This window comes from Pogona vitticeps, chromosome 5, assembly GCF_051106095.1.
Source record: "Pogona vitticeps strain Pit_001003342236 chromosome 5, PviZW2.1, whole genome shotgun sequence".
NCBI classification, from domain to species: Eukaryota; Metazoa; Chordata; class Lepidosauria; order Squamata; family Agamidae; genus Pogona; species Pogona vitticeps.
In genome coordinates, this window is record NC_135787.1 from 171783841 (window position 1) to 171810742 (window position 26902).

At 41.2% G+C, this 26902-nt stretch overlaps 2 protein-coding genes across 4 annotated transcripts; one reads left to right on the plus strand and one right to left on the minus strand.

Moving 5' to 3' along the window:
• Positions 1–4476: 4476 nt before the first annotated feature.
• On the plus strand, positions 4477–20341 carry HSP90B1 (heat shock protein 90 beta family member 1). Its single transcript, XM_020804405.3, has 18 exons — positions 4477–4799; positions 6374–6473; positions 9245–9386; positions 9473–9589; positions 9888–10219; positions 12931–13042; positions 13709–13822; positions 14322–14438; positions 14745–14882; positions 14963–15040; positions 15132–15197; positions 16123–16392; positions 16588–16833; positions 16925–17061; positions 18041–18119; positions 18339–18494; positions 19349–19453; positions 20083–20341. The coding sequence occupies exons 1-18, from the start codon at positions 4751–4753 to the stop codon at positions 20110–20112; spliced, it is 2388 nt and encodes a 795-aa protein (XP_020660064.3). The 5' UTR covers positions 4477–4750; the 3' UTR covers positions 20113–20341.
• Positions 20342–21951: 1610 nt separating this feature from the next.
• UQCC6 (ubiquinol-cytochrome c reductase complex assembly factor 6) lies at positions 21952–26496 on the minus strand. Of its 3 annotated transcripts, none has more exons than XM_020804433.3 (3): positions 26362–26496; positions 24674–24797; positions 21952–23454 (listed from the first exon to the last, which is right to left on the minus strand). In XM_020804433.3, exons 2-3 carry the CDS (start codon positions 24779–24781, stop codon positions 23368–23370), a joined length of 195 nt encoding a protein of 64 aa, XP_020660092.1. In that variant the 5' UTR covers positions 24782–24797; positions 26362–26496; the 3' UTR covers positions 21952–23367. The 3 variants fall into 3 exon arrangements, with proteins under 3 accessions (XP_020660092.1, XP_078232339.1, XP_020660093.1); XM_078376213.1 differs by lacking the exon at positions 26362–26496 and adding an exon at positions 26114–26226; XM_020804434.3 differs by lacking the exon at positions 26362–26496 and adding an exon at positions 26094–26211.
• Between the last annotated feature and the right edge of the window lie 406 nt (positions 26497–26902).

Here is a 26902-nt window from a genome sequence, read left to right on the forward strand (position 1 = left end):
CTGAGAGACAGGATATGGAATATCTTTTTCTTTCTTTGGGGCAATAGGAAAAAGGAGAAACAGTCAAAGAAAAGGTCAGACACAACTCCTATTAGACATTTGTGGCAGATGTGCAGACATGATGCTTCCAGAAGAATCTTCCAAAAAAATATATTCCACAAAAAGGCCAACATTAAGTCACGAAACATAGCTTAGTAAATCTCAAAAACTACATTCACATCAACAGGTGTTCTATTGCCTATTCTGAGAGCAGTATGACATTAAAATAGTATGCTTTAAATCCATGCAACATTTCCTGCTTGGTGGGAAAAGGATAATGAAAAATATTTTACAGCTTCATTTTAAAACCAGGACGTCAGCTGCTTTTAGTGGTCTTATCAGTACTAAGTACTGTAGATACCATTGTACAGAATTTTAATAAATGGAACATCAAAGACCCTATAATCTAATCAACAGAGAAGGAACAAACATTTACTACACTGTACGCCAGCGTGTCCATTGATAGGTAAGCATTGGGACATACAGTATGTTGTGAAATTCAGAATTCAGTTACTTTTATTTTCCATTATATCCCACTCTTCTTACTCCATTTGTTCTGAACCCAATAGCATATACTACCTTGCAGAAATATCTATTGGGGTTTAATTACAAGCATCTGAGCATGAATCTGACTCTGTGTTTGTATATGTACGTGTACACACTTTGTATATACTGTATACAGTGCCTCGCAGAACGAGCGCACCGTAGAACGATGAATTCGCTCTACGGTGACGCTTTTGCGATCGCTAATGCGATCACAGAGTGATGCCCCCAATGGGCGAAAATCGCAGAGCGAAGGTCGGTAAGCGGTTCATTTACCGCCCTTCGCTTTGCGACCCGCCGATCAGCTGGTTGGCAGGTCAAAAATGGCCACCGCGCGACCCCAAAATGGCCGCGCGCAGCGTTTTCACGCCCTTGGTAAGCGAGGGGAGGGCACGAGAACGCTGCCGGAACAGCCGAAATGGCTGCGTGCAGCATTTTCGCGCCCTCCCCTCGCTTACCAAGGGCGCAAAAACGCTGCGGTTGGCCATTTCGATTGTTCCGGTGGCCATTTTGGACCCGCCGGACAGCTGATCGCAGCCATTTTCACGCCCTCATTCAGGGAGGGGAGGGCGCGAAAATGGCTGCCGGCATTGCTGAACGGTGAGTATTTGGCCCAACTGGAACGCATTAAACCATGTTTAATGCGTTCCAATGGGTTTTTTCTTACCGCTCAGCGATGTTTCACACAGCGAGGGTTAATCCGGGACGGATTAACCTCGCTGTGCGAGGCACCACTGTACTGTATATACCAGCAATGGCGAACCTATGGCACGTGTGTCACACCTGGCACGCGGAGCGCTTTCTGCCAGCACTCAAGTCGTAAGTCACCAGATCACTACTCCCCCCCCCCGCGCAGCCAAACCTGAGAAGGCAGCTGCAGCCGCAGTGCTGGCACTTCGGCAGGCGGATCCGGAGCAGTTGGTGCTGGCAGCGGATCTGGAGTGGGGTCTTGAGGCACCTCCATGCTGGGATATATAGTCCAGTGTATGATTTTCAGCAAGTAAAGTTGAAATAGCTATTACTTTCACTTGTAATAAATGTGCCCTCTTCTGCACATTTATTACAAGTGCAAGTACTTCATATTTTGCATCTGGCCCACCTAACCAGAAGCTTCATATATCACCTCAGATCCATGTTCTCCAGCTCAGTGAGAAATAAATGAAGGGCACAAAAGAGGCAGTTATAAGAAGGGCCATACTGGTGAATGAGACTTAACTATTCTGTTCCCATAGTAACCAACCAGTTGCTTCTGGAAAGCCCACAAGAATGACACAAATACAAAAGGGAAAGGGAAAGGTTCCCCTTGACAATTTTTGTCCAGTCATGTTCGACTCTAGGAGGCCGTGCTCATCCCCATTTCCAAGCCATAGAGCCAGCGTTTTTGTCCAAAGACAATCTTCCGTGGTCACATGGCCAGCGCGACTTAGACACGGAACACTGTTACCTTCCCACCAAGGTGGTTCCTATTTATCTACTTGCATTTGCATGCTTTTGAACCGCTAGATTGGCGGGAGCTGGGACAAGCGACGGGCGCTCACTCCGTCGCGTGGATTTGATCTTCTGACCCTGCAGCACAGGCTTCTGCAGTTTAGCCCGCAGCGCCACCACGTCCGCTCAAATACAAAAGTATCCATCAACTTTTTTATTTTATTTATTTATTTATTTTAATTTATCTATCTATCTGTCTGTCTGTCTGTCTGTCTGTCTGTCTGTCTGTCTATCTATCTATCTATCTATCTATCTATCTATCTATCTATTTATTTATTTATTTATACCCCGCCTATCTGGCCCACCGGACCACTCTAGGCGGCTTCCAAATATAAAATCAAATAATAAAACATAGACAAATACATAATAATCAAACAAGAACAGCAGTAAAAATAAAAAGGGAAAGTAAGAAAAAATCAAGAGTTGGCTGGAGGGAAGGCCTGAATAAACAGCCATGTTTTTAATTGGGTTTTAAATTGGGTTTCCTTAATAAGTGTTACAGTGCCAAATAATTTCTGTGGTACTGAAGGTATATGTGTCTCCTTATCAAGAGAAATGTAGCTTATAAATAAGAGAAACAACCATTGTCAATGGCAGCCTTCTCCTCCATGACTAAAACTGTTCCTCTTTTAGAACCATCCAAGCTAGGCATCATCACTACATACTGCAGCAAAGAACTCTGGAATGTAGCTATTATTCATTTGATCATGTCTAAAGCCAGGGTTTTGGAGAGCTGCAGTCCAGGAAGGGCAGGGTTGGCGAAATTTGTGAACCACAGCATGAGATGATGATCAGGAACTTTTAAAATGGAAAATAGGGAGGAAAGCAGTACACACTCCTTATTTGTATCTCCTAAATTAGCTCTGGCAGATGGTAAGACTTCAAACTAGCAGAGAAAATAAAGGAGAGAATGTACTGCCAGTAGCATATGGGATTTAGCCTTTTGTAAAACAAATACAGTACAGTACTTATATTTTTTGCTCACTGATGTGAAGCTGAATGCCTCAGGTTAGAAATTCAAGTGACTGGCCAGAAATCGCATTACTGTAAATTGTTTATTTATTATTTTAGTCTCTCTCCCCATGAAAGGACTCAAGGCAGTTCGCAAAGTTAAAACAATAATAAATCAGCAATAATTAGAAAGCGATCTTGTCAATTTACTGCTGCCTGTTCTGCTGCATATTAATTATAGTTATTTACAGCATTTGTTTGCAGCTGGTTGATTTTATGTTTGTCTAGTTATACTAGTGTAAGCCATGCAGAGTAGCTGGTTTGCTAGATGGACAATATAAGAATCAAACAAATAAGTAAAGCCACATGTTGAGGTTTTTTTAAAAAAATGCTTTTTCTAATTATCCTCAACATAGTTGTCTTTTCCACAGTAACTCTGTGTAGGATCCTTGTTTCCATCGATCTATCACCTCACAGCCCCCAAATTCCTCTCCTTGCCAGTCCAAAACCATCAGCATCCATGTGAAGAATTTTTCACAGAACGAGGGGCACTATTTTTACATTTGAGACACGACCGAGCAGTTTTTCACTTTCTTCCTCAGTTAATAATCAGCGATAGAGCTTTTTTTTCCCCAACGTCATGAGGCATCTTTAAAGAGACTTGCGATGCAGCGAGGATGGGAGGGTCCGTGTGCGTCTGTATGTTTTTCAACGTTCGACTCCTACACGTGCCCTTCACCACCAGACAATTCTAGCACTCTCTTCACAAAACCTTTTACGTTTTTGTTCCCGCCCCGTCGGCGGCCTTCCCTTCAAAGACTACAGCTCCCGTCATGCAATATTAGAGGGCGTCTCCCAACATGCAGTGCGATGGACGTCACGAGGAAGCACGCCAATAGGCCGCGAGCGTGTGGAGAATTGCATGCTGGGAACGCCTTTCAGAATGTGTATATTAAATCTGCTCTTTAAAGTGAAAAGTTATTATGATTGTGGCTGTATTTCTGCTGAGCTGGAATGCAAAGCTTGTATTCATGGACTTTTCTGCTAGCTCACCCGTGATCCAATTTCTCCGGATATGTTTCGCATACACAAACGAAGCAAGTGAAGGTTGTCATAGTAACGTGTAATAGTGGCCTAACTGCTCCGGAAGTGACTGTGAAACGTGTAAATGAAAGCATTAATTTAAAAATGATTGCTTTCCCGATATTCACTTTTCCAGCCGCTGGTCACTACACCGCTGGCAAATTAATTCAACGAAATGGGAAGTTGAGGAAGAGAAACCAAACTAAGGCCTACTACTCCCGCCCTTTACATCGATTGGTCCATCGGCATAGAGACAACCAATCGAGCCCAGCCACGCTCGGGCGCGGGGATGCCTCAGCTGGAAGGCGTCGATAGGCGGAGAGGGCGCTCCGCCCTTTCACTACAGCCTTCCGATTGGTGCCGTGTTTGGCGTGGTGCGCTGTGATTGGCGCCACAGGGAGGTTCTTCCCCCTCCCCCCAGCGTGGACTTGTGATAAGCTCGGGAGGGGGCGGGCTTCTTTTGATTAGGGGCTTGAGTCTTCCAGGTGTGCTTCGATTCGGGCTGAGGGAAAGAAAGGCTTCCCTCCCCCCTTTTTTTGGCCGTCGGCCGCTTCCATTTCCCGGCTTTGGGTAGCGAGTGGGCGGCAGCAGGTGGTTTCCGGCGTCATCGTCGTCGTCTTCTCCTTTCGCTCCTGCAACCACCGAGATGAAGCCGTTGTGGGGACTCGGTCTCCTCTGCCTTCTCCTCCTGGCCGGTGAGCGCGAGGGGCGGGGGTTCTGGAACCTTCTGTCGGTGGACGGTTAAGTAGGGGTGGCGTGAGAAGGGCCGTAGCGAGAGGCGTCCCTTCAGCTCGGCCCCCTTGTCAGGAAGGGCCAGCTCCTCGTCGACCTTTGAAATGTCCCTTGTGCCGGTCTTCCTCTGTCGGAGGGGGAACAGCGAAACATGGCCGGCCCGTTACTTCATGTGGCGGAGACAGGGAAGGGGGTCGCAGTCCTAGTGAGGCGCTCTGTTGAGGGCCGGTCTTGCTTCCTCTCGAGTAAAACCACGCTTGGCAGCAGGTCTTTCAAGGGATCTTGCCCTGCGCCCGATAACTCTCACGTGTCAGTCCGTGGATGGGGGCGTTTACTCCTGAGTATACGCGTGTCTCGGAAAAGTACGTGTTGAAGGGTAGGGCCGGATCGCCTGTGGATCGGGGCGGGATGGATCTCTGCGAAACGGGCGACTGGCTCTGGTGGGGATGCATTTCATAGGAGTAGTTTCTTAGCCCTATGAGAGGCCCCGGGCTCAGTAATAGGTTGGAGGGCTTTATTGTCTGTCTTAATAAGAAACACGTGAAGTGAGTTGTCATTCGTTGGAGTGGGTGAGGGGATTACGGAAGATCAAATGTAAGGAGCTCTATAAAGGAGGTGTAGGAATTGTCAATATTAGGCTTTGCTAAGTTGTGAGACCTGAGCAGGGTACTTCAGAGGAAAAGGATTTGAAGATAGCTCATTCATAGGTTACCCATAAGTTTGAGGCAACTTGATAACATCAAGCTTGCATAGCAGCTTGCTTTTATGCTTTGTACTTTGTGTTAATCAGGCTAAGCAAAGAGTGAACAAATGCCTCATTTCATCATCATCATCTCTTGGGAACACCTCTTGCTTTCTACTTGATGTAGCCTCTTTTAAACACGTTCCTCAATCTTGAGAAAGAACTTGCTGGCCAGTCCTTTTTTTCCTTTTTAATGTTCAGTAGGATGTTCTGATTATCTGTCACAATGGGAAGTGCTTATTGGCTGCATTGACAGCTTTATTTTTATGCAAACCTGTTTGTATCCCAGTACATCATGCTATTGTCAACATTTAATTGAAAGAGAGGCCACAGAGGTAGTGTAGCAAATATCAGCTAGCTTTTTCATGATTATAAGGTATAACGATAGGATAACTTTATTACGATCAAGGATCATCAAGACCAGAACAATATAAAATAAATGCATAGAATTGCAATTTCATAAAACTAAGCAGAATTTTACATTTAAAACACGATAAAACCTCTCCTTTCAAATTAATAACATCATAATCCGCTAAGCTGACTCTATATCTTTAAAATAAGTGAAACCTCAGCCAGTGTTATATTGTAAAGGCATTATATTATCCATCTTAGATCACAGCCTGAACATCTGGTCACAAATAACTATTGTTGCAATAAGGTGAGTGAAGCATTCAGTGGGTGCTGCTCCATTTTGATAAGTTTCTTGATCATGAAGTAACTGTTTCAGTGAATGAAGATCCATTGTTTCATTTTAAGTGACTCGCCTAGTAACATGTCCAAATACTCCTTTTGCAGCTTTGGCTCAGGCTGATGAGCTTGATGTGGATGGCACAGTAGAAGATGACCTGGGTAAAAGCAGGGAAGGGTCCCGGACAGATGATGAAGTTGTTCAAAGGTTTGTTTTCAAAATATTTTGCAAAAGTTACTTGGAAGTCCACACTCCAAACATACTTCCAGAAGGGCTTAAGTGACGGATAGTTGGAGTACCTTGAATGTAACAGATTGTTTTAAAGTAACAGTACACTAAATGTTGAAATATTTGTGGCTTATAATTGAGCTGTAATGATTCAATGTTTTACTGTAGGGATCTGGAAAAAACATTGCTTGAGTAGTAACATTTATCAACCCCACGAAAAATAGCTTGTACAAAATGTTCTGGGTTTTTGACATAATTGGAAGTGTTTTGATAAATATCCTATTGTAAAGCTGAAGTTTTAAAGTAATAAACATTTTTAGTAAAAGTTTATAGGAGATGCTGTGTGCTTATTTAGTATTGAGTAACTTTTTGCAGTGACAACAACATAAAGTGTGAGAGGCAGTGGCTCACTTTGTGTAGTTCTTTCATTGTTCATAATTTGGTTGTTGTAGGTTTTTCGGGCTCTTTGGCCGTGTTCTGAAGGTTGTTCTTCCTAACGTTTCGCCAGTCTCTGTGGCCAGCATCTTCTGAGGACAGGAGTAGCACTCCTGCTACTCCAGTCTTCTGAAGATGCAGGCCACAGAGACTGGCGAAACGTTAGGAAGAACAACCTTCAGAACACGGCCAAAGAGCCCGAAAAACCCACAACAACCATTAGATCCCAGCCATGAAAGCCTTCGTGAATACAGATTCATAATTTGTTGATAATCAGGAGGATGAGAAATCAGGCAATGTTTAGAAATGATTTTAGGAATTCTTGTTGTAGAATGTGGGTAGCTATTCATGCTGGCTCTGAAGATAATAGTTTTTTGGATCCTCAGTACAGTGGTACCTCAACTTATGAACTTAATCCATATTGGAACAATGTTCGTATGTTGAAATGTTCATAAGTGGAAGCACCATTTCCCATTGAAATGCATGGGAATGGGATTAATCCATTCCAGCATTTCAAAAAATACAAAATAAAAATAAAACACTTCAAGCCCCATAGGAATGTGCTGGGGCTGCAAAAAAAGCACACACACACAAAAAAACAATAGCAAAACACAGAAACATAACCCACCCTGCAAAGCCCACCTAAAATAGTTTTTAAAAAGGAAAAGGCAGCACCTTAACTTAAAAAGCACCCCGGGGCTCCCGCAGGTCTCTGGCACCCAGGGCTGTCCATGCACGGGACAGAAACTGAAGAGACACTGGCCAGAGAAGCCAGGAACTGGGCGGCAGGAGAGAAAGGGAGCCTCAAAGCCTGGCCGAAGTGAACAGGGCCAGAGACCTGGGTGGGGCGGATCTGGGCGGGTGGGTGCTTACTCCAAAGCTGCCCTCCCTTCGGGATGGTGGACTCCTGGTTTCTACTCAGCCCCCTCTGGGTGAGGGGTTCCTGACCAAGGGCAATGGCCCAGGTGCCTCTTCCAGATGGATTCCCTGTCCTCCTGCCCACCACCTCCTGCTCCTCCATGACTTCCCTCTGGCCAGAGAAGCGGGAGCCAGGCGGCAGGAGACAAAGGGAGCCTCAAAGCCTGTCCGAAGTGAACGGGACCGTTCGCCCGCCTGCCGCCTCCTGCTCCTCCGGAGCCCTAGCCTTCCCTCGGGTAGCAGCACTCACCCAGCTGGGAAGCACTCACTCACCATCTCGCTTCCAAAGTGAACGGGACCATTTGTTCGCCTGCTGCCTCCTGCTCCTCCAGAAGGAAGGCTGCTGCCCGGAGGGAACGCGGGGGCTCCAGAGGACCAGGAGGTGGCGGCCGAGCGCTTTCCAGCTGGGTAAGTCTGCTGCACGAGGGAAGGCTGGGGCTCCAGAGGAGCAGGAGGCGGCGGGTGGTCCCATTCACTTCAGCCAGCCTTTGAGGCTCCCTTTCTCTCCTGCCGCCGAGTTCCCAGCTTCTCTGGCCGGAGGGAAGCCGTGGCAGAGCAGGTGGTGACGGGTGGACGGAGTCTGTCTGGAAGAGGCGCCTGGGCCGTTGCCCTTGGCCAGGAACCCCTCGCCCAGAGGAGGCTGAGTGGGAACTGGGAGTCCACCGTCCCAAAGGGAGGGCAGCTTCGGAGTAGAGACACGCCCACCCAGTGCAGGTCTCTGGCCCGCTTCACCTCAGCCAGACTTTGAGGCTCTCTTTCTCTCCTGCCACCAGGTTCCCGGCTTCTCCGGCCGGTGCCTCTATGAATTTGAATTTCCCACCTTTTCCCTCTGCCTTTTTTGTGTTCGTAAGTCGAAGCTCTGTTCGCATGTCAAAGCAAAATTTTGCACACGGAACTGTTCGTAACTCGAAGCGTTCGTAAGTTGAGGTACCACTGTAGTTAGCGAGATTAGTTTGCAGAAGTTTAAGCTATTTTTTTTTCTCAATAGCTCTTTTCACCAGTTATCGATACAGCTGGCCAACATAGTATTTATAGAAAGTGACATGGTGCAAACTCTCGGAGTTTTGTTTTCTTTCATATGTGAGAATAAAGATGTGTTCATACAACTCATTAATGGAGGCATTGGTGCTTCTAAAGCTGTGAAATCTTGCTGTCTTGTAATTTAAGGTATTTTGGATCTAAAAAATGCTGTAGTAGTCTCTGTTTTTGAATAAGGAAGGTATCTCCAAGTAATTATGGTGCATTAGGGCCCAATGAAAATCTAATCAGACATTTGGGATTCTTCTCATTACTGGAAAAGCGGCAATGTCATAAACTGAACTAAAAATTAAGGGCTTGAAATACAGTTTCAACTGAGGCACCAATTCAAGTACTGACATGTTATTTGTTATCTCCAGGGAAGAGGAGTCTATTCAGCTGGATGGTTTAAATGCATCCCAAATAAAACAAATTAGAGAGAAGTCAGAGAAGTTTGCTTTTCAGGCTGAAGTAAACAGAATGATGAAGCTTATTATCAACTCACTTTACAAGAATAAAGAGGTAATCTGTATAATTATTGCAGGACAACATTGATGCAGATGTTTCTTTTTGCATGTGGCTGACATGAGTCTAAAATTTATTTCTAGATTTTCTTGAGAGAATTGATCTCAAATGCATCTGATGCTCTAGATAAAATACGGCTGATATCATTGACTGATGAAACTGCACTTTCTGGGAATGAAGAACTTACAGTAAAAATTAAGGTAAGGCCCAGTGAGGTTTTTCCTACTGCAGAAGCATCATTTTTTCTTGTATTATTTTTTCCTGTTACCTTTGTTATGTTTTAAACTTCTAAAATATAAATGAGAGTGCTTTTATAAAGGAAAGTTCAAATGCATGAACTAAATTATGTGCAAGTGAGGGAAGAAGCTAGTTACAGAAAATAAAATGGTTGAGGGACTATTACCTTACATTAGAATCATTTGCAAAGCCGTATTTCAGTTGATGTATTTGTTAATTAATTCAAGTAGCATTGAACTAGTTTTATATTTGTTTTTTCAGTGTGATAAGGAGAAGAATATGCTTCATGTTACAGATACTGGCATTGGCATGACCAAGGAAGAACTGATCAAAAACTTGGGTACCATTGCCAAATCTGGTACAAGTGAATTTCTAAGTAAGATAACTGAGATGCAGGAAGAAAACCAGTCTACTTCAGAATTGATTGGCCAGTTTGGTGTTGGGTTTTATTCTGCCTTCCTTGTGGCAGACAGGGTAATTGTCACATCAAAGCACAACAATGATACTCAGCATATATGGGAATCAGACTCAAATGAGTTTTCTGTAATTGAGGATCCTCGAGGAAACACTCTGGGACGAGGTACTACTATAACGTAAGTATTGTTGTTTAAAGAAAGTACACTTTACTGCAGAAAGCAGATACTGTTTGGTTTCTGTTGCATGCAATGAGTAGTCTATGACCTTGATGTAGGCATTAGAGAGGAGTAAGTAGGACCTCCCCCCCAGCATGAACTGGGAAAACAAACCATGAACCACTTCATTTCTCCATGGGATCATGGTGGTTTGTGGTTAGCCATGAACTATCATGAACCACTGGTTTCCTGGTTCATGCCCTTCTCTAGTAGACATCAATGTGTGGTCTTAGTCCTGATGATAGTATCACACATTATACATTGTTTTGTGTGAGTATCCATGTATTTTGAAGATCAGGTCCATCATTATCCCTGATCAAGGAATTCATTGCTACCAAGTGCTTAGAGTAAAGTTTTTTCCACTCATTTATTTATTTATTTATTTAATTTATATGCCGCCCACTCTACCCAGAGGTCTCTGGGCGGCTTACAATAATATGTAATGTAATACAATGTCCCTAGCTGGATCTGCTGCTTACTGCCTTCAATATTCAAGATAACATAGCTCTTCTACATTGCACAATACAATGATGTCTAAATCTAACTTTGTGATTCCTTAATAAGCAGTAAAAAAAAAAAATACGGTCTTCGCATCTGATATATACAACACATTTTCCTATCCATTGTGAATAATACTGTAGTTGGTAGTCAGATTTACATCATGCAGTAATTGCTTATTGTACTAGATGCCAAGCTTTTGTGAGCTATCTTACAGAAGAAACAACACACAGGTCACATAAAGATGTAATATATTGACCGTGTAAGGAAGATAAGAGCATCAAGTGTAAAGCTCTTTTGTCTGGATGTCCCTGTTGCTAAAGCCTGGAACTTGGCTAGAAAGTAGTTCTGTAATTGGGTTACAGTTCATGTTATCTAAATTGTAGTTATAAAACTGTTCAAGTGCAGAGTATGAGTATTAGTTTCCTTACATGCCTAACTCATGGATAGTAGTCCAGAATGGCAAAGAATTTTGTTATTTAAAACTTCACTATAGCTTAAAGTCTGGTTTTTCATTTGCTTCAAAATTTTCCTTTGATTAGTACCACAAATACAGTGGTGCCTCGCATAACGTTTGCTTCGTTTAACGTTTTTTTCGCTTAACGTTTATTTTTTCAGAGTCAGATTGTGCTTCGTATAACGTTTTTCCCTATGGGCGATTTTCGCATAGCGTTTTTGGGACCATGCTTCGCTTAACGTTTTTTGTTTTAGGTCCCCTGCTTCACTTAACAATGTTTTTTTTTTCAATTAAAAAAGTGTCTTAGAAGGGTCAAAAACGGTTCTAAATGCTTGGATTCGTTAGAGGACCCCTTAAGACATGGGCAAACCTGATTTGGCTTTGATCTGACTTTTCCTTAATTTTTTGTGAATTTTTGTTTTTTGGCCCATAGGAACCAATGGACCTGTCAAAATCTGACAGCTCCATGCTTTCCTATGGGGGAGAAAACAATTTACAAAAAATTAACGAAAGTTCAGATCAAAGCCAAATCAGGTTTGCACACAACTTAGGGGGGTCCTCTAACGAACCCAAGAATTTAGAACAGTTGCTGAGTCTTCATTAATTTTTTGTGAATTTTTTCTTCCCCCATAGGAAATAATGGAGCTGTCAGATTTTGACAGCTGTCAAAAGTTGGGGGAAAAAAATTCACCATTAATTAACGAAAAGTCAGATCAAAGCCAAATTAACTTTTGCATCCGTTTTAGACGGTGCAGAAGCTAATCCAAGCATTTAAAACCATTTTTGACCCTTTTATGACACACTTAATTTTGCAAAAATTGACTTCGCAAAGCCATTGAAACGTATTGAGTCAGCTACAATACATTCCAATGGAGGATACATTGTATCGTTTAACGATGTTTCCTATGGGTTTTTTCGCTTAAGGACGGCAATCCGTGCCTATTGGAACGGATTAACCGGTTTCCAATGCATCTCTATGGGAAATGGTGTTTCGCATAAAGTTTTTTTCGCATAAGGTTTTTTTTTTGGAACCAATTAAAAACGTTATGCGAGGCACCACTGTACTGTGTTTCTTTCTGGTATCACTTACATAATTTGCAACTCTGATTTTGAACATAAACAAATGTTAATCTGTACATAGTACAGAATAAATGATAAGGAGCAGCTTTCTGCAAAATTTTCCATATGGTTGTTTTCCAAGATAAGGTATTTGGATTGCAATGTGGTATATTCTTAAATAACCTTTCCAGAGTTCTAACTTACAATAGAAAGAATGGCTGCTGATGAAGAGGGGGCTTCATTGTAACGAGTACTTGAAGTTGATTTTTTTTAATCCTTTGCTTTCCTTGTAGGAAATCTAGGACATTTAAGTTAGTTGCTATTAAAGATAAAGTTATCTGTATCAGATTGTCACTAAATAAGCCAAGATTGATGACAGCAAGCAAACTTGTTGTGGTAAAAGAAACATGCTGTATGTGAAATTCTAGGGCTGTATCTCCTTCAGATATCCAGGCTGTACTCCCAGCATGGTTGTTGCATTTAGCAATTGTATCAAAGTGATACAATTTGCATTAAAGTATTCTAATTTGTTTCCCAATTTAGATAATTTTGAGATTTATAGAATAATGAAGAACAGGGCTGATTTTCAACTGAATTGCAAATAAATTACAGTTGTTTTGAACCGATCTAACAATGAATGGTTTATTTTGTTCCTCAGTCTTGTTCTGAAAGAAGAAGCTTCAGATTATCTTGAGCTGGACACAATTAAAAATCTGGTCAAGAAATACTCACAGTTCATAAACTTCCCTATTTACGTATGGACTAGCAAGGTAAATATTTCTAATGCTGCTAACTTGTAGAATGGTTAAAATGTAGATTTGTATCAGGATTGAAAGCTAGCCGCCAGCAAAAATAAAGCTTCAGGATTTTTTTAACAAGAGCCTGTTGTTAACAGTAACCAAGCACAAGGACACGCTAAGCATGTACGTGTGACCTGGAAAACAGGGCTGTGCTTGAACAAATATGACTACAATAAAATCATCTTTGCACATCATTCTGTTTCTTAAATAAGACCTGAAACATGCTCCACAGGGCAGAATTTTGAAGATGTACTCCCATTAGATAGAGCCAAACTTGCATAGGGGCCTCCTTTTTATCAGTGGTATACTGCAGTGTTGTTGACGTCCCCTAATGCTAAAATGTTGAGGCTTGCAATTTCCTGAGGGTTCAAAGGGTGGACCATTATTCTTGAATATAGAATTTTTGGCGAGGCAGCTGGAGGTTAGGTATAATAGTATGTTTTATGTATGTTCAGGACTGAATAATATGCATTTGAATGTGCTGCTTCTGTCCATACCAGGAATAGCCATACTTCCTAAATATAGCAAAGTACATTTCTCTAAGGTTCAGTATTATAATAAATATATGATAGATCTAGCTAATGATAAGTACTAGCAAAGTAATGTACAGTATTTAAATTTTTAATTTGTTTGTAGACTGAAACTGTAGAGGAACCTATTGAAGATGAAGAAATAAAAGACAAAGATGAAGTGGATGATGAAGCTGCAGTGGAGGAAGAAGATGAAGAGAAAAAACCCAAAACAAAAAAGGCAAGATTCTTAATATTTGAAATGCTAATGTCCAAAGTGGAACTGTCCCAATCCGCTTTGGACATTAACTGTCCAAAGTGGATTGGACAGTTAATGTTTAGCTTCCAACACAGCTGCCGGTGTTCACTTCTGTCCAGATCTGTTGAGATTGTGACTTCATGTATCTGAGCAGGTTGTTCTAAAATACAGTGTAATAATATTATCAATTCATTGAATTGTGGTTCTTTTGTAACCTAAGCAGCACTACTCAGGCATAAAAGGGAGCTATTGATAGGTTTGGCGGAACCTCGGGGTTTATTGAAGTACAAACATATTTTCATGAAATGCCTGGACCCTTGCATAGATGAATGTGTAACAGTGGGGCATGACCTTATATAACATAACTAAATAAATGACATTTCATTGTTATGTATACAAGGCTGCTAGTGTTTTAGTTGCTCTGAAGATGTCTTAAAAATGTAGAAAAGAATTAACAAGTGTTCTGGAAATAACTTTGCAGGTGGAGAAAACTGTCTGGGATTGGGAGCTTATGAATGATATTAAGCCAATTTGGCAGAGACCATCTAAAGAAGTTGAAGAAGATGAATACAAAGCTTTCTACAAATCATTTTCTAAGGTGTGTTTGTTTTTCTCTCTTGAAGCTAGTATAGACATAATCCACATTAACAGGATTGGTAGTGTAGAGGAAATGTGAACTTCTTCAATTTCTCTTTATGGTACATAAACAGGAGTAAAAGTAATTCTTTAACTTTGAAATTATTCTAGTTAGTGTATTTGGAGTCTTTTATTAGGAAATTAAATGAGATACATTGTTTCAAACCTGACTGGGGTGAAGGAAACACCAGTTTGATGTATTTGAAACCCAAGTGTTTTTTTTTTCTGTCTTTGTAGAAGAGAAAATTTACTCTTCATTTTCATGCAGGAACCAGATGATCCTATGACCTACATTCACTTTACTGCTGAGGGAGAAGTGACATTCAAGTCTATCTTGTTTGTTCCCACCACTGCTCCACGGGGTTTATTTGATGAATATGGATCAAAGAAGAGTGACTTTATAAAGGTAAAAATAAGGTGTAAAGACACCCTTTTTAAAGCCATTATGGTTGCCAAAATAGTTCTAACAGAATAATTCTTTTACAGCTGTATGTCCGGAGAGTGTTCATCACAGATGATTTCCACGACATGATGCCCAAATACCTTAATTTCATTAAGGGTGTTGTAAGTATCTTGTGGGATAGTATGGAATGCCATATTTCATTTCCAGATTTTGTTTTTAAGAAAACTCAAAATTATCCCTTTCCACCTGTAGGTAGACTCAGATGATCTTCCTCTGAATGTATCTCGTGAGACACTCCAGCAACACAAACTGTTAAAGGTATGTCGGTTTCTTCTTCATGGACTCTAGATGCACACTACAGGTTTAATTTGTGCTGGCACAGAGGTCCTTGGAATCTTCTAGAGTGTTAGCATGTGTTCACTGGGACCACCTCCTTAGTACATATGACCCGCCCATCCTGTTGAGCACCTCGGCTCCTTTTTGCCACTGCTGAGATCTCTTCTCTCAAAGGGCAGCTCAATTTGCAACTCTTTTCTTTTGATATTAATTCTCCATTAGCAAAGAGAACATGATGAAGGCCAGTTCTGTCTTTGTTCCTCCAGCTACCCACATATTCCCAGTTTTAGCAATGTGATACTGGAGAGGCGTAGGAATAAAGATTCTTTTGAGAGATGGGCAAAGAGGTGATACTTAAGTTTATTGCAATATGCTAGTGACAAAGTTTATTTCAGAATATATTTTCTCATGGGGATGGATTTACAGTGGTGCCTCGCTTAACGAGCGCACCGTTTAACGACGAATCCGCATAGCGATGTCGCTTTTGTGATCGCAAAAGCGATCGCATTGCGATGTTTATATAGGCAAAAACTTACATTGCGATAATCGGTAAGCGTTTCGCTTACCGATCTTCGCATTGCTGTTTTTTTAAACAGCTGATTGGCGGTTCCAAAATGGCCGCTGCAAGTGTTTTTGCGCCCTGCCCTCGCTTACCGAGGGCGCGAAAATGGCGGCGCTATGGAGGAACTTCGCTGAACGGTGAGTTTGGGCCCCATAGGGTTTTTTCGATCCGTTTAGCGATGTTTCTGCATAGCGACAATTAATCCGTAACGGATTAACGCCGCTATGCGGGGCACCACTTTATAGTGTATGTTACAGTGTTTTTTGAGTTTTCAAAACTCATGATGCTCTGACTGCTGCAAGAAATGTAATAAGCTTTATCTGCATTTATTTCCTCTTGCATTAGGTTATCAGAAAGAAACTTGTCCGCAAAACACTTGATATGATTAAAAAGATTGCTGAAGAAAAATACAATGACACATTCTGGAAAGAATTTGGCACAAACATAAAACTTGGAGTAATAGAGGATCATTCAAATCGTACTCGTCTAGCTAAACTGCTCCGTTTCCAATCTTCTCACCATGAGACCAACCTTACCAGTCTAGACCAATACGTAGAAAGAATGAAGGAGAAACAGGACAAAATCTATTTCATGGCTGGCTCAAGCAGAAAGGAGGTAAATTATGGGTATCCATTACAGAGTTTTTGTTGTCAGTTTTCATTACACAAAAATAGTTGTAAATTTGTTGTCAAATGTAAGGCTGCTAGTAGTATTTGCATATTTATATAGTGTGCTGGTAGAAAGGTTTGAATTGTCCTCATTTTGAATCATGCAGTGTTTCCATACTTGTATTTTGTACTTGTTTTCCAGGCTGAATCCTCACCATTTGTGGAACGGCTTCTGAGGAAAGGTTATGAAGTAATCTATTTGACGGAGCCTGTAGATGAATATTGCATTCAAGCTCTCCCAGAGTTTGATAACAAGAGGTTCCAGAATGTTGCTAAGGAAGGAGTGAAATTTGAGGAGAGTGAAAAATCAAAGGAAGCCCGTGAAGCTTTGGAAAAAGAATATGAGCCCCTTCTAACTTGGATGAAAGATAAAGCACTAAAGGATAAAGTACGTACACACTGAGGAATTTGATATTCTAACAGTAAATGTTTGGGCTTATGTTCAAGCTAATGGTTTTCTCTTTTTCTTTTTTTTTAAGATTGAAAAGGCTGTGCTGTCTCAGCGATTAACTCAGTCACCGTGTGCTCTTGTGGCTAGTCAGTATGGATGGTCTGGCAATATGGAAAGAATCATGAAGGCTCAGGCTTACCAGACGGGCAAGGATATCTCTACAAAGTAATGTTTAAAGTGCTTTTTAGACACTATTTTTTATTTAGTCTGAATTTATTATGTTTGAGTCTGGGTCATACATGCATTAGGCTATCTTCCATCTTCCCTAATTTCAAGTGGGCTTCTTGGGAGTATTGCAGGTCACCTTTCAAGTGGAGAAATCCCAACATTTGAAGTAGCCATAATTCTCAGATATACTCAAAACAGATGAATAAAAATTTAAATTCAATAACTTGTGACTTCTGATATTTTGACTTCACTACTGGATTCTTTTAGTGGCACTTCACCAGTCTCCCCCCCCCCCCGCCCCCGGAAGGGCTGCAACCATTAAACTTGGCTCTGGAGGCTCTCTGTGTCCAGCAAATTGAGATTGTACAGGGTGGGGAAGGAGACTTGTTTAGCCCAGTGGTTCTTAACCCTTGGGTAACCCAGGTGTTCTTGGACTGCAATTCCCAGAAGCCTTCACCACCAGCTATGCTGGTTGGGGCTTCTGGGATTTGCAGTCCGAGAACACCTGGGTTACCCACGGTTAAAAACCACTGGTTTAGCCAACAGTGTCTTGCATAGGAGAAGATGGTCTGGAAGCTGAACATCAGGGCTGCAACCCACATAGGAAGCCACATAAGACTACATCATACCATTGGTCCATTGAGCCCTGTATTGTCAGCTGATTGGCAGCAATGACTTTGCAGGGCTTCATACAGGATTCCTTCCTAGTCCTACCTGGACATTTCTGGGGCTTCTCTAATCTAGTTACTAATCAAGCCCAACTGCTTATCTTCTGTAGTCACAGATGAGCAGATGAGTTCAGGGTTATGATCCTGTGCAGCTTCCTTTGCTGAACTTGGGGTAATTGTCATTGACCAAACATGCACATGAGGTATATTTTAAAATACCTTGTTTTGCCAACTGCAAAATTGACTTTGCCTAAGAAAACTGAAATGAAAATAGCCTTAACAGATCCTTAAATATTTCTCTCCTTCAGTTATTATGCAAGTCAAAAGAAGACATTTGAAATCAATCCTAGACATCCTGTCATAAAAGACATGCTCAGGCGTGTTCAGGTAAGTAATTTTCAATTTGTCCTGGAGTCATGTTCTAGGCTTCAGATAGTAACATTTTAACTTCTGTTAAATTATATTTCTCACATGAAACCAAATGGTGGAGTAACTAAGTGATACAATCTTATTTGACTGCCAGGATATCAGTCCAGTAGAAGCCTGAGAACTCCTTAATATTCCCTTTTTTGTTGTTTTAACATGAGAATTTTTTTTTCCATTCAGGAAAATGAAGATGACCAAACAGTTGCAGATCTTGCTGTGGTTTTATTTGAGACTGCTACCCTTAGGTCAGGGTATTTACTACCAGATACAAAAGAATATGGAGAAAGGATAGAAAGAATGCTTCGTTTGAGTCTGAACATTGACCCAGAGGAAAAGGTTGGTAAAAAGAGTAGGTAAACAGTGGTGATGGAAGAACTCAAACTAATAATTTTCTCTCTATTTTAACTCTTAATTCTAAAAGTTCTCTGGTATATAGTATTTTAAAGGAACTTGACTGTAGCAGAGTTTAGGGATCATTGGAACATGTTACAGTGGACCCTCTACTTACGGAATTAATCCATATTGGAACGGTGGCTGCAGGTTGAAAAGTCTATAGGTCGAGTCTCCATTGACCTACAATGCATTAAAAACCGATTAATCCTGTAACCGGCCGTTTTTGTTCCATTTTGGTTTTTTCTGAACTGTAGGTCGATTCTCTGGCTGCAAGTTAAACCTAAATTTTGCAACCAGAGAAGTCTGTAACTCGAAAAGTCAAGCCGTCTAAGTTGAGGGTCCACTGTAATCTGGCCAAATGCAGTTAGACTAGCAAAATGCTGTATATACAAGCCTTTATTGAACTGTTGTTACTTAAAAATACAGTTGAAAATAGAAGGCTAAATCTCTGGCCAGTTATATTGTTGAATTGAGAGCTAGCCATGTAATTTAAACATTTATGAGTTTTTTTTTTTTTTTTTTTTTTTTTTTTTTTTTTTTTGCTGGTTATTACCTTTATTGGATCACTAACAAACTGCAAACAAAACAATCCTTTGAATTTTCTAGAAGTATAAATCAGGTTAAGATGGTGCAAAACTTGCAAGAGCAAAAGGTGGGCGGATGAAGCCATCCAGGCAGTAACCTAGAATGGAATTGATTTCACATGAGGTAGAGATGGCACTGTCTCCTCTGCAGCAACAGGCTAGCTTGGCATGGAAGTCTTTGCCTGCCTGCTAAACAAAACTCTCTCTGAAAAGGTGGAAGAAGAGCCTGAAGAACCAGAAGAGGCTGCTGAAGAAGCAGAGCAAGAGGAGGAAGTAGATGCTGAAGAAGATGCTGAAGACAGTGAAACAGAGAAAAAGGTTGGTGCCAGTTAGACTTCAGAACAGTGGGGGAACAGGGTCAGCCAGCCTGTTACCACAGGTCAAGTGGGTTGGAAAAGCAGAGTATAAGTATTAAATCCTGTACTGTATATGCAGCTTTGAATAAACTACGAACCCTTTCCAACATGTGAGTCAAATGCAATTTTGAGGGTCTTGAGGGGATCTAGTTTTATGTTGCAGGAACCTGCATTTCACCTACAAACAGTAGCTGACACTAATGGTGGAATATTAGTCATGTATGCAAATGACCAAGAAAGCTTAAATAGAACTCGGATTACATGAACACTAACATTTTTGTTACTTTACAAGATGTATACTCTAGTGCTATATCCTCTTCAAAAGAAGCCAAAACCCTAATATTGACACTGGTTAAGATAGTATACTGATGGTAGAAAGTAAGCCTTTTGACTTTGTTTATTTGGCTCCTTCCAGTTGCATCCCTCAAATTGAACTATAGTTGTGGCACAAGGAGTCATGAGCAATAGGTAAATAGAGATTAGTTAGCAGCAGGCCCAGAAACAACACTGTACTGGGAGTCCTGCCCAGCATTACTTTCTAGATATGAAGTGCTACTGTCCTGAAACATCTACTTTTTTTTTCTTTTGCAGGAGCCTACAGATACAAAAGATGAATTGTAAAAACACTCTCACAAATAGTATCCTGTGTCTGGAATGAAGCAGGAATGTGGACTAAATTTGTGTTTTTTTTCACTGTAAAATGTTGGGGGAGGCATAGGGTTATGGGCAGAAGAGGATTTTTTTAAGTTGCATTTTTTAAACATTCCTCACAATGTAAATTTGTACTATTTAACTGACTACTTGGTGTAAAATCTTGTCATGTGTACAAAATTAAAATGTTCACACCATTTGTATGGATATCGAAGTAGTTATTTACCTGCCAGGAAAGTAAACAATTGTTTCCTTGTGTAGGAAGCAACACTCCTAGGCTAAGAGCTATCGTGAAAGATTAGTTTGGAAAGCTGTTAAATGTTTTACGCTCTGTTTTTCTATGGGAAGCATCTTCTACCTTCTGCCTCTTAGACCGGCCTTTTTGAATTAGTGAATGTTGTATTCCTTGCTGAAGTTCCATGGCTCACAGAATACAACTCCATATTGAATTGGTTCTTCAAGCTCTCTGCATGTGAGGAGAGCCCCATTAGACACCATTTGGGTTTAGCAGAAGTACAACTACTGTATACTGAATCCTGATGATGACTTAATGCCATCAGTTTCTCTTTATACTGTTATAGGTGGCAAAAGTGATAGAATGTGTGCACACAGGCTGATGTTTCTGACTATTGTCCTGAAATGGCACTCAACATTTCATTTCTATGAAGTAATTAACAACTTCACCCATAAGGAAAGTAGCAACTTAACACTGTTCTGCAACCACAAAACACCATACTTGCTATTTGGTTTTACAGTTTCTTTGTTGTATAGTGCTTTTCCAGGAATTGATCACACTTGCATGCAGGGTAACATCTTGCTGCACTGGTTTACAAAGAAATAAAATGTGACTGCAACTGAAGAAGATTTGCTTTAGTTCTGTCCTCCTAGATCAACTTCAAATCTCACTTGGAATTCTGGGTAACACTTTCTCTCGGCTACACTAGGCCCACTGAGGGAGAGAGGTGTAAGTGCTGACTTAAAAGTCCCATTCATTCAATAGTAATTTACTCTAGAAATTTTTCTAATAAGCTTTTGTCAAAGTTAAACTGGAAGACCATTGTACACTGGTACCCCGACTTATGTCTCCACTTGCAAAGATTTTGCGTTACGAACAGAGCCTCGACTTACAAATGGAAAAAAACCTTTCCTGCCCCTTTTTTGACTCAAGTTCATCTTAGGTCAAAAGAAGAAAAAAAAAAATAAATTCCCCCTAGCAGTAGATACAGATTAACCAGCTTTGCATTAGTTCCTATGAGAACTAATGCCTTGACATACGAATGAAAAACAGCCTGAACAGATTAAATGGTTTTCAGTGCATTCCTATGGGAAATCTTGCCTCAACTTACAAACTTTTCGGCATACGAACGCTGTTCCAATATGGATTAAGTTTGTAAGTTGAGGTACTACTATACTTTTTTCTGCTGTTTGAAAACAGGAAGATGTAGACCTATTTTGTGAATTTAAAAGGATGCAGTTTCTTGATACAGTACCTAATTCCAGATCTTATACCAGGCATATGTTTTACACAAATAAGTGCCAAAAAGTCATAATCTTCCTTGCAAATCTTGGTGAGCCACATACACAAAGGAAAAATTTTATCCATGTTTTATAGATTGCCTTTTAGGTTCAGGTAAGGGTGACTTGTGAATAGTGTTGTCTCAGCCCAAAGGTCTCCCTTGTGTTGCCAAACACTGGACAATTAAGCATATCAGATTTGTATGCAATCAAGCAAATTTTGGGTGGGGATGCAAGTATCCTCTCCATTGGCTCCTTATTAATCTCATAATGCTTCAGAATAAAATGAAACTCTTCTGTAGTATAAACTTGAAGATTTTAATTGTCTTCTAATACATAATCCAGCTAAGATTGCTGTATGACAGGTTTCTGGGCTATTAAGTTACTGTCACTTGTACTCAACTGTAACCTACAGAGGAGTAACTTAGCAATGGTATATTTTTCCATTTATAAGATTCCCCAATGTATAAGATGACCCCCCCCCCCCCACTTTTCTAACCCCAAATTAGAAAATTTGATTGCTGCTTTCCCTGCCACTTCCTAAGCCCGGGGCTTACCAAGAGGGTGGAAAGCAGGGATCAAAGGGATACAGGATCACTTCGCTCACAACACACCTTTGCTGAATTAATTTACTCTGTAGGTTACAGTAGAGTACACGTGGAAGTATACATTATATATTTCCCTTTCCATTTGAGAGGTTCAAAGCAAATTACATTCATAAAATTGTCATTTGTTACAAGTAACTGAAAATAAAGAGCAAAATTCAAATAGAACATTTTTGAAGCTTTCACCAATTTTAAGAATCATTCTGAAAATATACTTGTATAGATCTTTTAGTAGAATTTCTGTGAGACTGATCCTGGCTGTATGCCCACAGCTTTTTACCCATTCAGTGGTTACAAGCTTCTTAACGAGCTCTCTTCCCAAGGGCTTTCTCACTGTGTTGCAGATAAAGGAAGATGCTGCTCTGTGCCTTTCTGCATCTTCCAAGGTCAGTGGATGGAATATGTAGCAGGAATTGTTCCTTTAGAGCGAATGCCAGGAAACTCAGAAAAGTGACTTCCCCATCCTGGTGCTCTGCAGATGTGCTGGACTGTAGCTCTCATCAGTAGTTGTACCAGTTAGGAAAGATGAAAAGGAGCAGACCAATTGTCTCTCAGGCTAGGAAATGCAGTCCTTGGTTATGTAAAAGCTAGACACTATGACTTTTGTTTGAAAACTTGCCAACTGCAAATTGAAACTAGAACAGTAGTGTTCCAACTGCCAAGCTCTACATTCCATATCCACTATTGACTCTGAACACCTTCAAGGTCAACCTCACAGAGAACATCTTCAGTCATATCTAACATGAATGACAGCAGGGAAATCCATCATCTGCAGAAAGAAATGCAATTACCACCAATGTCTAATTTGTTCAAGGTGTTTATGGCATGCACTTACAAAAATCCTTTTCCAACTCTAAAACATGCAACAGATTGCAACCATTGCACAGGCTGCATGTGAAGGCACCCTTCATTACTTTGGCCTCGGGAATCTACGTGAGCCAAAGATAAAATGTTATTAACAGCCAAGGCAGCAAGTTCTATGCTCTTCAGAAATCAACCACGATTTATAACACATGATCAAAATCCATAGCCCAGTTGTAAAGAATCAATTATAAATAAAGTGTATTTTTGGAAGGATGCGGTGATTCCTTGTCTTCCATCACTGTCAAGGCTGAGCTTTCTGACTTCTTTCTTTGAGGCCCAAGAGTTCTGTTCTTAGTTCTCCAGGTTTGGGAGGAATTTCAGGTATTGACTAACAAAACAAGAGAAAAAAATTGTCCATCACACTGCATCCAGAACAATGAACTCCAATCTTTGAAATCAGGGGTACACATTTACAAAAAAAGCTGTGCTCGAATTAGCTGCCCAGTCTTATTCTGAAGTGAAATATGTGATAAGAGCGGAAAACACAGCAATTCTAAACTTTAAAAAGTTTATTGTGCCACTTTAACAACATTAGGCTTTTAAATGTAAAATATACCTATACACAGGAAATGTGTTAAAAATACATTATGTTGCAATTCCATGCACATCTGTAGAAATAAATCCTATTAATTTCATAGGGCTTTCTTCCAGGTTCTTAATTTACTACTTTTGGATAGTAAAGACCATCAGGAGTCCTGAAGAGAAGAGGCTAAGGAGTGCCGAACCATCTGGGAAACACAATCCAATTATTCAGCAGTTCACTCGAGGCCCATGAACTTTGTCACTCTCTGTCCTTGGACAGTGAAAAGCTATGGGAATGGGAGGGAAGACAGAGATCAGACTAGTTTGGGCATTAAAAGACTGGGCAGGCGGGCTGTAACTGAAGAAAATCTGATCTTGAAATCTATTTCCCTACAAGTTGTTACTTTGTAAAAAAAATCTTTTCCCCCCCATTCTTTAACCACTTGGTCTAGCATGGTTAATGGATGGAGTCAAGCCCTTTAAAGGAATATTATCATAAAAAATGACAAGACTGGGTAGGGGCTGGTCATCACCCTGCTTTGTCTCAGGTAGAAGATTATTGGCATGTACCAATGAGAGATATTGGGAGGCGGAGCCAGAGAAACTAGAAGGGAGGGGTGAGTCCTAGTCTAAGGAATTCAGTCAGAGACAGAGAAGAAGAAAGAGTTTAGTGGTTTGAGGCAGAGAGAGTGTTTAAGGAGTGATTAGTCAGAGTGTGACCTGCATTAATTAAGATAGAAAAGGTTAAAGTAAAATACTGAAGCTTTGTGTAACTTTAAGAATGTGCTTCAGAATTATTCCTGAAACAACTTGTAATCAATAAACTTGTCTCTGTTTAAAAGTTCAGTACTGAATGGACCTCAGTCTTTCATAGGACTTATAGGCTGATAACGAGATCAACTGGTGGCAGCGTAAGGATACTCGGGTGAGCTCGTTGTTTGGTGAAACAAGCAGGGGCCGCGGGGTAAACGCCACACATGGCTACCATGTGAATATTCAAAACAAGCAGAAAAAAATCCACTTACAAGATCAGGCCTGTAATATTGGTGGACAACTTGTGCACCAGCAAGCATGGTCAACAGAGCTGCACTCAGCATTGTTAGGTAACGACCCCAAGATAGTCCTGCAGGCATGATGAGGAGACAAAACCTAGAATTCAAGTCAATGGAAAACAAAAGAAAGAGCGAGAGAGAGAAATCTCTAAGACTTTAAAGCATTTTCATAGAAGCGGATCTCCTCTCTAAGATAAGACAGGAGACATAACAGGGTAATGGGCAGGGGGAGCAGGGACTTGGCATTCCAGCAGCCTCAATACTATGCATGAGATATGAAGTGATGAGACACTGAAGGTAGGGCATGAACAGATCCTGCATTGAATTATCATCTTAAGTAATTTCTTAAGTGATGAGGTTGAGAGCAAAAATGACTTCCTTCATTCCATGGAGTAGACATGGTCTAGATGGGAGTGGTAAAAATCCAATAAATAAATAAATAAATAAAAATACATGGAATCAACCCCACAAAGACCAAACTGCAAAGACAAGGGAGCTTTTTTATCTCAGAAAGGCATAAATGTAAGAGCAGAAAGGTACCTAAACTGCCAAATGAAGGCCTGCCTTGGAAAGCTCCTAATATATTATTTCTTCTTTAACTGACACAGGACTTTTTGTTTATTCCATAAGAAATATCAGAAGAGCCCTGCTGGATCAGGCCAAGGGCCCATCTCGTCCAGCTTTCTGTATCTCACAGTGGCCCCACCAGATGCCTCTTGGGAGCACACAAGATCCTTGTCTCCAGATACCCCTCCCCTGCCTCTGGCCTTCTGAGGACCAAAGGACCATAATCTGACAAAGTCTGTTGTTACATCCAAGCCTGCTTGGGTGAAATGCAAGTTTCACACCATCATTCCGAGGTATCCATTGGTAAAATACCGGAGGAGGGGAATGGAGGAAAACTTTTGAAAATTGCTGCCGTATCTGCTTGCCCAAATCGTCCACAGCTGGGGCAACCAAAAGATTACTAAAAAGAAGGAAGCGTGCTTTGTTTCAAGAAGAAAACATTCATTAATGCACAAGTTTTCATGGAAAGCTTATCATCATCATCACAGGCACCCTTCAGTCTCGAGAGACTATGGTAACATGCTCTGTATCGAGAAGTGTCCTCTCCAGAGCATGAAGCCTGGGTAAAGTAGTATGGAAAGCTTAAACCAGTGGTTCTTAACCTTTGTTACTCGGATGCTTTTGAACTGCAACTCCCAGAAACCCCAGTCAGGACAGCTGGTGGTGAAGGCTTCTGGGAGTTGCAGTCCAAAACTCCTGAGTAACCCAAGGTTAAGAACCAGTGGCTTAAACCATAATACATTTGGGTAAACATTTAAGGTTTTACAAGACATCGCTCCTTCTGTCGAAACAGATGGACACCATTCTTCCTTCTGCAAACAATTACACGTAAAATAAGTTATTCACCAAGCCTTCGAGAATATATTCACCAATCCGTTTCGTGCGGGGAGTGGGTCTGTAGATCTTCGTTTCTACCCGTTTTCACACGCAACAAATTGGGTCCCCGACATTCATGCAATTCAAATGACTCCCAATGTGATCAAACACGTGTCTGGCCCAATCCAAAGACGTGTCTCTTTTCACAATTCCAGATTTCCTTCTTACAAGAAAAGAAACCAAAAATATTAAGTTTTGACGTGAGACCGGTCACTCACCTCGCCCTGAGGGAGCTGCCCGCTGACCTTTACGGGGACCCCTCACTGAACAAGACAACCAAGGACTAAGGCGATAGCAGGGAGCCAATAGTGGGCGGGGGGAGGAAACGCTCCCTCGGTCACGTGACAGCTCGGCGCTCCCGGGATCCACGCAAGCATCGTAGAGATAAAATTGTAGAATGGCACACAGGCTCAACTTCTGGGAATACTTGCCCGACGAGGTTCATTATTGCCTGAGAGCGTCTTCCGGGCCTTCGAAAAATTTGAAGTGGGGGAAAAAGCCCTCTGCAGTTCGTTTTGTAAATTTAACGAGACAAGAATTCCAGATTCATATTAAGATTCTGCTTTCTTAAGGGACATAAAAAACACAGTTGTGTTGTCCTTACGCAATCCAAAAGCAAGTGTAGGTGATCCCTTTTTAAAGACCATCCATCCATCCATAGCTGGAAGATTCTGTGGACAGTTGAGTCTCAAAAACCTCCCAGCTACTCTGGTGACAGTAACGGGAGGATGATGGGAGCTGTCGTCCAAAAAAGTAACT